Source organism: Prenolepis imparis, unplaced genomic scaffold (assembly GCF_030444845.1).
Source record: "Prenolepis imparis isolate NDT839.2.m4 unplaced genomic scaffold, iyPreImpa1.0 SCAF_9, whole genome shotgun sequence".
Lineage (NCBI taxonomy): Eukaryota > Metazoa > Arthropoda > Insecta > Hymenoptera > Formicidae > Prenolepis > Prenolepis imparis.
The window spans coordinates 8459755-8469755 of NW_028141167.1; the positions used below are offsets into that span (position 1 = coordinate 8459755).

The 10001-nt window shown below is 32.5% G+C and overlaps 4 protein-coding genes across 8 annotated transcripts; 3 read left to right on the plus strand and 1 right to left on the minus strand.

The window, feature by feature from the left end:
* The first annotated feature begins 66 nt into the window (after positions 1-66).
* Positions 67-2776, plus strand: Fy (fuzzy planar cell polarity protein-like protein). 5 transcript variants are annotated; one of them, XM_083045725.1, is made up of 7 exons: positions 130-534; positions 668-758; positions 846-1238; positions 1311-1508; positions 1632-1831; positions 1907-2078; positions 2644-2776. In XM_083045725.1, the coding sequence occupies exons 2-7, from the start codon at positions 681-683 to the stop codon at positions 2695-2697; spliced, it is 1095 nt and encodes a 364-aa protein (XP_082901851.1). In that variant the 5' UTR covers positions 130-534; positions 668-680; the 3' UTR covers positions 2698-2776. The 5 variants fall into 5 exon arrangements, with proteins under 5 accessions (XP_082901849.1, XP_082901851.1, XP_082901847.1 ...); XM_083045721.1 differs by lacking the exon at positions 2644-2776 and having other exon boundaries at positions 130-435; positions 508-534; positions 1907-2416; XM_083045723.1 differs by lacking the exon at positions 2644-2776 and having other exon boundaries at positions 67-193; positions 1907-2416.
* Positions 2777-2952: 176 nt separating this feature from the next.
* Positions 2953-5516, plus strand: Trus (programmed cell death 2 like trus). The gene is made up of 4 exons (XM_083045720.1): positions 2953-3093; positions 3550-3983; positions 4129-4581; positions 4683-5516. Exons 1-4 carry the CDS (start codon positions 2983-2985, stop codon positions 4945-4947), a joined length of 1263 nt encoding a protein of 420 aa, XP_082901846.1. The 5' UTR covers positions 2953-2982; the 3' UTR covers positions 4948-5516.
* Positions 5517-5644: 128 nt separating this feature from the next.
* LOC145940498 (complex I assembly factor ACAD9, mitochondrial) lies at positions 5645-7687 on the minus strand. Its single transcript, XM_083045719.1, has one exon. It carries the CDS (start codon positions 7607-7609, stop codon positions 5729-5731), a length of 1881 nt encoding a protein of 626 aa, XP_082901845.1. The 5' UTR covers positions 7610-7687; the 3' UTR covers positions 5645-5728.
* Positions 7688-8521: 834 nt separating this feature from the next.
* LOC145940956 (uncharacterized) lies at positions 8522-9891 on the plus strand. The gene is made up of 5 exons (XM_083046640.1): positions 8522-8836; positions 9028-9137; positions 9215-9313; positions 9519-9638; positions 9771-9891. The coding sequence occupies exons 1-5, from the start codon at positions 8522-8524 to the stop codon at positions 9889-9891; spliced, it is 765 nt and encodes a 254-aa protein (XP_082902766.1).
* Positions 9892-10001: the final 110 nt, after the last annotated feature.

Consider the following 10001-nt stretch of genomic DNA (forward strand, 5'->3'; position numbering starts at 1 on the left):
TAAAATGTACATAGATGAAATATCCATTAGTCTTCTTTTATCTTTGCTCCTTTTGTCCTGATTGGTCAATTAAACTCTTCTTTATTCTTCGGGTAAATTTTCGAACGCACTTGAAAAAGAAAATAGCAGTTGATAGTAGGAAAAAGAGAAAGAGAGATGACAATATTTAAAACTGATATTTGCAATATATAAGGTTAAACTAAATATTTTTTATGTTTACTAATTAAAGAAGAAATAAGGATTAAACACACGAATAATAAGAACATGTATATAATAATTTGATAAAAACATAGTTGATGAGAAAAACAGATTTGATTTGCGCGTGAGAAAATTATAGGATATGCAGCAAATATTTATTAGACTGTCAGAGATAATTCTATGTTATATTTTACGAGAATCTATTAAATGTAAATCATGTCTTATGTTCGCTAACATGTACGTTATATTTTGGGTTAATTTTATAATTATTTTTACATTCATTTTTTTATTTAATTATTATTATCCCAGGATGGGAGAAATGCATAATTAACTGAGGTACATACAATTGATTTCTGAGAGAGCTTACACGATTTTTTTACAATCTTAGAGATTCGAAAATACTCAATAATAATCAATTGCAATAATAATCAATTGCATAATAGTCAATTAGCAATTGCAATATTTGCAGAATCTAAGTGAGAATGTCAGCTTATGTTATGTGCTTAACTTCCTCTGGAGGGATTCCTTTATTTTCTCGTCAGAAGGGAGACAGTGATACAGTTGCGTATAAGTTATATATTTAAATAAAGTAGTTATATATAGTTTGTTATATAAAATTAGATTTATATATATGAAATTGTTTGCAGATGACGTTTTCGAAAATTGCATCCCTCAATGGAGTTCACATGTTTTTAAAGTCACAAGATATCAGTCTATTAAGTACAGACTTGCCAGATATGACAGTAGTATGGAAAGAATTTGAGCGATGCATTATATTAATAGCAATTGCAAGCGGAGTAACAAAATATATATTGGATAAATTTCTGGATGCTACTTTTGGTGCAATGGTCCTTTTCACTGGCATTGATGAAATAAAAAATTCTAAAAATATAGAGAGGCTTAAGAAGGACATGCGTCTCTGTAGCTCTATTATCGACAGCTTAATGGATTGTTTGGACATAGGAGATAAAATTTCTACAAAAACCAATATGGTTAATATGACAGAATGCATCATATCCTCAGAAAACAATTTGCTTCAGGTATTTGAAATTTTATTGTGTACAGATACAGCATAAAATTATATACAATACTCAATCAGATTTGCATTTAAGACTTGTTTGGAGGGATTTATGGAATATTTGGACTCAATATATGGATGTGTCTTGGTGCACGGTTGTGTGGCAGCTGCTACAGAGGGCTGGTGGTCACTAGATCCTGTGGAAAGAAAATTGTTAACGATAGCCATTACTTCAGAGAGTGTTTGTACTACACATGATATTCCAGTTTTTTTACCTTGTAAAAGTCCAAATGTAAGCATTTAAAAAAATATATATATATATAATTTAAAAAATTAAAAAGTAAAATTTATATACATATAAATTATACATATATATGTATGTGTGTGTGTATATATAATGTAATATTCTTTTTAGGTAGCTTTCAGATTAGTATCTATAACTCTTATTAATCATGTACAAGTTCTGGCATTATGTGGACCAAGTCCAGAATTAACAGAAATTGAGAGGTTTGCTGTACAATGCTGGAAGAGTAATACGGATGCATTATGCACTGTTGAACAGTGTTATCCACGAAATTTACCTGCATCAGTCTCTTTGGATAATGAGACACTTGGGTAATTGAAATAAATTTATTTGCATAATAGATAATTATTCATTATTATTATTATAATATTCTGTAAATAATTTAGATTTCTGCTGGCAAATCACAAAATAGAAAAATTCGTACTTGGCAGAAACTTGCAATGTGAAAAAAATCGCGTGACAGGATCGCATAGATTAGATATTCTACGAACGTTTTATCATCAAGCAGTTGAAATGTTTGGACTATCAGCTGAACATAAAGAGAGTACTGATGAAAAGGTAATTACAAATGCCTGGAAGTTTACTGGAGCAAAGGAAACATACTTATGTTCTGAATATCATAAGTGTCATGCTGTAAAACATAATGATTATATTCTTTGTGTTTTATATACATCTGTAGTACCTACTCATACTATGAGACTGATTAGTCAGAAAATACTAAAAATGATGTTCAATGATAAACAGACATATTGGTAGACTAGAAATTTTTCTTTATATAATGTCTAAAATAAAGAATACTATTATATATTAATTTGGTAAATATAATTTTTGTTGCGTCAAGAAGATTACAAAGAAATATATAATATGGTTAAATCAATTTTTATTTTTAAAAGCTGATAACTGTATGTGTACTCAAGTCTTTTTATCTATTTAAAATTGACATTACTTCTCTAATAGAGAAAGAAAAGAAATTACACAGTGCAGAAAGTGCAGTTGTAAAGATAGTCTCTTATGTCAAACGCAAATCAGCTGTTGTACAGATATATACGTTTCAGTTGCACTTCTGCACTTATTTCCTTTCTCTTTTTTCAGTGTCTGAATATCTCATTTTAGTTTTTTACAGAGGATGCATTTATTGAATGAGTACTTTTCATTATGTCTATATCAATGTGTATGACACGTGTTTCATTCAACGTAATATTTTCATCCAAGACTGGAATCTGTAAACGATGTCATCTCTGCGATTTCACGGAACGTATAACCAGAACATCCTCGGGATGTCCAGTTGGTGTAGGGTAAAAAAATCGATAAGGGAAACGCGCGAACCGTCGAAGGCGCACGCGTCAAGCGTTACTGATGCGTGTCAGCTGTCCAGGTCGTAAGTAAAACGACAGTGTACAGGTGTTCTGGAGCTCTCTACGTCCGTAGTCTTCCAATGTAGAGCAGCGATCGTATGGCTTAAATGGCTTGCGACAATCGTACGAAGGTGTACCTCGGATACGAGGACGAGTATGTCACGGACAAGTATCGCTCCTTGCTCAACTTTACGACGAACAAGATCGGCGGGCATCCGGTGGGTAGAATATATAATAAAGAATAAAATATTTATTTTCACACGAAAATTTTTCACCTGTCATAATCTATAGACTTTGATTAAATAAATTGGATTGCTCGTTAAATGTTCACTAGAATATTGTGAATGATTTCTGTAGTCAGATGCGAGATATTTACAAACAAGTGATAAACATATATGGAATGTTTTTTCTTATTTTATTGAAAGATATATTTATTTAATATGTGCGAATTTTTATTTGTACTATAGAAGAACACATTGAGTACAATCACGATATTAATAAAGTTATAAAATTATTTTGTAAAGCAATTTCATTAATGATAACTATATTGAATTAATAGAATTCTTAGAACTGTACAAATTAAATTTATACTATTAATTTGCAATAAAACTTGACATATAATTATACAACTATGTAAGAATAAAATATATGAAATGTTATTGCATTTTTCACAGAACTGTTATGGAAAAAATACATTATTGCCACCGCAATGCAGACTCTGTGGCTTATATCAGCTCTTAGCACTCCAGTTGTATGCACCATTAGATAATTCAAAATATCATCGGACATTATACATATTTGCATGCATTAATCCAAATTGCTGGAATCAAAACAAAAGCTGGACATGCTTGAGAATACAGCATTTAGAAGATGAAAGTAATACAAGTGTTCCGGACTCTGGGAGTGTTAATGTGCCATCTACAACAGCTTGGCTATCAGATGCGGATGATTGGGATGATAACGTAAATGACAATGCAGCAGAACCAAATGGGAATAACATGTTGGAAAATGATCCGTTACAATTTCATTTTTCTTTGCATAAAGAAATAGATCAGGATATACGAGAAGAATTCTCTACCCTGCGTGTAGATGATCCAAATGCAAATAGGTTTGTATCAAGATGTTTTAAATTTCATGTGTTTTAAATATAATTAAATATAAATATATATATATATATATATATATATATACATATATATATATGAAATGGATAATAACTATTCTATGACTATTTTTTTCTTTAAATGTTATAGTCCAACTAGTGTAGACTCTCCAGTTAGTGGAGGCGCCGTAGGTCGCTTAGATTCTCCTCAAGCCTCAGCAGAGATCGATGGAGACGAAAACGAAGTTGTATGCATCGATACTCCGACGCGACCGCAATGTGATTTAGTTAGTTTACTGCACGAAGTAACTCCGTTGCCACTGCAAATCATGAACGCGGAAATTAAATACACGTTCGACGAAATATTTCTTTCGGTTGATGAAGAGGATTGCAATACAGATGTGTCCCAACACGTTCGAGACTTGTTAATCGAATACCAGCACGGCAATCCGGATCCATCAACGAAGTTTACGCCAGATTCTGCCAATCCTAAGACAATTGAAACTGACGTGGAAAAATACGAGAAAGGTATTCCTAAGCACGGTGATGAAATGTTCCACAATTTTGTTTGCATAATACAAAGAAATCCTGGACAGTTGCTACGGTAAAATATTTAGTGACTTTTTATTATATACTCTATACGCTCAAAGAATGTGATATTATACATATAGATGTACTGTGACATGTAGTTTTTATTTTTTTCAGTTATTCAAGAGATAATTCTGCACCGTTATTAATATATCCGCTGAGTGGTTGTATTGGTAAATGTCGAAATTGTGGCGACGAGATGATTTTCGAGTTGCAAGTTTTACCGACGATCATACCGAAGTTGATATTGAATCCACGAAGCGAACGGAATTTCCAGATTGAGTTCGGTACGGTTTTAATATATACTTGTATTAGAAGCTGTTGGTCCGCGACTGATTTATATCGGGAAGAGCATGTTATTGTTCAAGCGGAAAGACTATAATTGTAAGATATTAAGGAAATTACGAGTGCGAAGCCTCCCTCCCCTAAGATTCTTCCAATGACCCTACATAGAGTTTCATATTTATGCATTTAAGACTAGTCATGTTACGTCTGTAGAAAAAATACCGTCCACCTCTTCATGTATTTATCAGAAGTTCTAAGTAGCGAATAATGGTTGATATAGTGAAATTACATTACAAAAATGACAATTACAAATATATATATATTTATATATATATATATATATATATATATATATATATATATATATATACTTCAAACTACATTAAGCGATATGTGATTCATGATTAAAAAGTTTTTAGGAATGCTCGATAGAAAAGATTAAAAGTAGTATTTAATTTACTTTTTGCGCGCACACAACACACATACATATACACAGAATTGATCTTAGTATATAAAATATAGTTGTAAAATTGATAAAATACAGATTTTGGTGGATAACATAACATAATGTGTATATTTTTTTTTATTTTTGAAACAAATCAGATACTACATATATAATTACAAAATGTAATTTAATTTTATAAAATAGAAGAGATATAGTTTGTTTGAAAGTAACTTACAGATGCATCTATATTATACACTTTACGAGCGTTGATATTACTTATATGACTTAAATACATTGCTCGCATTAAATATTTCCGGGATATCTTTTTATTTTTTATTTTTTTAAAATTATTATACATACATATATTTTAAATTATTATACATGTTATATATTTGCATTCTAAAGCGAATCAAACCCGAAACAAGACGAATGTTTAGTAAGTTCTGTTTAACGGATGTTCGGCAAAATAATCTTTTTTACCATATATGAGTTGGGCAATATTTTTGTGCAATCTGTCACCGTTAGTCGACTCTCCTAATATAATTTCGTCCGCGATAGCTTTAATTCTATTTTCTGTGAGAATCGCAAAGGTACTAGCTAGTTGCCGATCTAAATCGGCGTTTCTTACGCCAATGCAATACGCTCTGGAAGTACGCGAGAGGACAGTTATTAGCGCGAACGTTTTCGTTGCCAATTCGCTTATTCTATGCAATTCCATTTGTCGATCCGATATTTCACTACCGTGACGTTGTAACATCAAAACCGCGGCGGACTGTAATCTGGTGATACATATTTCTAGCGTTTCACCGCCACTTACCAAGGACGGATGTAGGTGGTCGGCGATGCGAAGATTTAATTGATATTCTTTGCCAAAGACCCAACTTAATATGTGTCGAGGATAATTAAACGGATTTCGTATCTTCATTATATGTTGGCGCAAATTTTTACCCACATGTTGTAGACCAAGTAGAGATATATATATGTTAGAATCGATATTATAAGAATCGAACAATGTATAAGATAATGCATCCTCGAAGATCTGTATATAAGGCTTCTCCCTCAAATAACTCTGCGCTCCAATGATTTGTAGACCCTCATAAATACTCGTTACACATTCGTTTGCACAATACATCTCTACCATAGCTTTCTCGACTGTACAATCTTGATTTTCATACATATCGATGATGCCAGTGGTATAATACAACATACTCTCCATGCCATATAAGGAGCTCGACAGTCTACCTATCACTTCTTGAATACATTCATATTCGTGCATATTTCGATCCAGATGTTTCCTTTCCAGTACATGCCTCGTTAATAACTTGATGAAAGTTCTCAGTATACCAACTGCTTGTGGAGCAATGTTTCTGTTTCCAGGTGCAAGTGAATCTATCAATATATTCCTTCCAGATCTTAAGTCGCCTAATAAATTGTCCTTGGGAATTTTGGTGTCCTTAAAAGTAACTGTACAGATAGAACTATTATGTCCCACTAGATTCTTCATGTCCTTACAGGCAATACCATTCATATCTCGCTCTACTAAAAACACAGACAAGACACCATGTCCACTGCTGATTGCTTGAGAATGGCCAGTTTGAGAAAAGACAAGAAATAGATTCGAATCATGTCCGTTAACTACAAACGACTTTTCACCATTCAATGTATAATGTGTGTCACAGTCTGACAATTCTGACATAGTATTGATACTACGTACATTAATTCCGCCATCGGATTCAGTATAGCAAACCGTGGGAACAATTTCACCGGTCGCTATTTTCGGTAAATACTTTGCTTTCTGTTCTTCCGAGGCCATTGTATCGATGATATGAACAGGTACAATGTGATTTTGGACCATGTAGGTACCCAACCAGGGAAAACAGCTGAGTACCTCCACTAATTTGGCCAATTCTGTCTCGTTTAAGTTCAGACCGAGATGCTGTTCCTCCACGTGCGCCCGAAAAACACCCAGATCTCTCAGGTGGGACAGAATGTCGTCCTTCCTGGCATTCTGCGGATTTTCCAGCTTCTCCGAAATATACTTTTCAATGGGTTGGAGCCACTCAAAGAACCGCGTATGCCTCTCCTTGGTTTGCGGCTCGGGATAATACATGAATTCATGGTCAAATACGCCGAGAAATAAATTTTTGACAAAGGGTGCCCGTTGTTGTTGCCTCTTTATAGGTACCGGCAGTCGCGTTTCCAGGTTAACCGTATCTAACGCATGCTGACTCGCGCTTTGCGTACGTCGAACGGATGCGCAGCTGCACGAGGAATATTGCAATAGTTTTTTGCAGAAAATTTGACGTGCCAGCATTGTTGTTATGTTAAAATAACCTTTTTAAAATTTTGCTAAAATGTGTATATGCATGCTATATACATCACATGTACCATAGCATAGATCCAATACTATAATAGATTACTGAACCACGGTATATAGTTTGGTGGCTAAAATAAAGTGCGCATGCGCGAACTAATTAAGTCCAATTTCAGATCTATACCCTTCTTGTCTACATCGACAGCTAATGCTCCATCTCTATGTATTTTATATGTTTATGACAGAAGCAACTTGTTCAGCAACGACATCTGAACTTATTTCTCTCTTTATCTTTTTGTGTCCTCTTTTAGTATCATCATTTAAATGCCATTTAAATGGCTATCTATACTTGGCGATAATCGCAAGTCAGCCATTGTATATAAATGATGAAAAAGAACGAAAAAGGGAGAGAATTATTCCGAAAATAATTAAAATTGAAAATTTTTTCACTTCATAAGTAATAATTACAGCATTTGAATTTTGTTTGCACAAAATCACTATCATGAAATAATTTTTTATATGCATAAACTTTTAAATCTCTTACAGTATTTTGATGCATGATGCATGTATAGTTTGTTCTTTTGAAATATCAAACAATTTCGTACTTCATCTGTCTTCATCGTTTTCTTGATACATTAATTATGTTTTTAACCTTATTTGTTTATACACATATACATTTTAACAATATTAGAATATCTTATGTAAGTATCTTATGTAAATTAAAGGAAGAATAAGAATTAATTTTTTTCGAGAGAAAGATTAAAGATTAATTTAAAAATTACAAATTACTTTTTTTTGTTAATAAAATTTGAATTTTAAATTCTAAATTATAGTTTTTATTAATAGCTATTATTTTTTTTAGTGTTTATAATTTTTTCATGCTAATCCTTGGGGAATAATGCATCGCACATGATGATGGTGTCCTTGAAAGCGGTGTTATTGTCGCTATTTTTCCTCGCATTCACATCGAATGGCTGCAATTTCAAGAAACTCGGCAAAATACGCACTCATCAAAGCGGCGAGAAACATGCTTACACCGCTGCAATTCATTATAATCCTTTGAGGGATTCGAATGTCACTGTAGATCCTTATTGCGATTGCAGGTCATCCGGTTTCGGGGTGATGCGAATCCCGTATAACTGTGCCGTAAGCACATGTGACAAGTTACACGTGGATCTGTCATCCGCGTGCGTTAGATGCAGCATGTGTGCAGTCGTCGCCGAGGAGGTACATTACACCTAAAACTCAGTCTTATTGTTAGATATCCTTTTATATTTACAACAATGCATAATATATTAATACATAACCGATACTTTTATCAATATAAATGAGTATAATAAAATATTAATACAATATATAAGAATGTAAGAATTTCTTGATTTTTTTTTAATACACTTTTTTTTACAATTTATTTTCAGATCAATGAAACTCTGCTGGAGATTCACAATATGATGGCGCCTGACGATTTGTTGAATGACACGGAGGTCGTGCTTCTTCTAAGAACTATCTGCGATCATTCTTTTCAACAGTAAACGCTCTTTTTTCATTTTTTAATTTTTTTCCACAATAATGCTTACTAATACAGCGCGATTGTAATTCTGACAGTTACAGTTTACGAGAAATTGATGGTCAGCGATTTATCTCAGACCCATTATCGGGTGATAGGCTCATCGCTTCGTCTGCCGATGGATTGTGGGAGAAAAAGTAAGAAATCTTATAAAAAATTTTATATTATATTTATAGTTTAGAAAGAGAGTTAAATTTTTATATAAGAAAAAAAGTTAAATATATATAAAAGTCGAATAGATTCATCCATTTCAATAGATTTCGTACATTCAATCAATATTAACTGTTCTGTCGTAAAATAATCTTGTGATCTACGCGATACTTATATGTAAGATTTTCATAGCTTAAGAGATATGTGTCACAAGTATCTTGATGAAATACAAGAGCTGCGATTGTACAGAAATTGGAAGAAATGGTGCGAAGATGACGAGTATATTCTCAATTTAGAAAATATTCTTTGCAGGTAATATATATTCTTAATTAAAAATTCTTTTTTTTACTTTTTGTTTTCCTGATTTATTAAACGATTAATTAAATAATTTCATTGCATTCGAGAGAAATAGATAAAGATTAGGAATCTTAATATTTGCCACAGAAATGAAATCAGCAGTCTACGAGACTGTAGAGGTATAGATAATATACACAAACGACAAGGACCTACGAAGATTGTCAGTACTCATGTGAAGATTCTAGCCAAATATAATAATTGTAGTTGACCATACATTTACATATTTTTGATATATTATTTAAAAAATCATATTATATAAAATATTATACACACGTAATAATATACACATTGTTAAATGACATGATAATAATTATAGCT

Bases quoted from the DNA above. Each gene is read 5' to 3' on its own strand.
- Fy (XM_083045723.1), top strand. From the start codon at position 681: ATGTCAGCTTATGTTATGTGCTTAACTTCCTCTGGAGGGATTCCTTTA. The intron at 759-845 runs GTTGCGTATAAG...AATTGTTTGCAG, and splicing joins AGAAGGGAGACAGTGATACA to ATGACGTTTTCGAAAATTGC. The intron at 1,832-1,906 runs GTAATTGAAATA...TAAATAATTTAG, and splicing joins TTGGATAATGAGACACTTGG to ATTTCTGCTGGCAAATCACA.
- Trus (XM_083045720.1), top strand. From the start codon at position 2,983: ATGGCTTGCGACAATCGTACGAAGGTGTACCTCGGATACGAGGACGAG. The intron at 3,094-3,549 runs GTGGGTAGAATA...CATTTTTCACAG, and splicing joins ACAAGATCGGCGGGCATCCG to AACTGTTATGGAAAAAATAC. The intron at 3,984-4,128 runs GTTTGTATCAAG...TAAATGTTATAG, and splicing joins GATGATCCAAATGCAAATAG to TCCAACTAGTGTAGACTCTC.
- LOC145940498 (XM_083045719.1), bottom strand. From the start codon at position 7,609: ATGCTGGCACGTCAAATTTTCTGCAAAAAACTATTGCAATATTCCTCG.
- LOC145940956 (XM_083046640.1), top strand. From the start codon at position 8,522: ATGATGGTGTCCTTGAAAGCGGTGTTATTGTCGCTATTTTTCCTCGCA. The intron at 8,837-9,027 runs GTACATTACACC...ATTTATTTTCAG, and splicing joins GTGCAGTCGTCGCCGAGGAG to ATCAATGAAACTCTGCTGGA. The intron at 9,138-9,214 runs GTAAACGCTCTT...TAATTCTGACAG, and splicing joins TGCGATCATTCTTTTCAACA to TTACAGTTTACGAGAAATTG.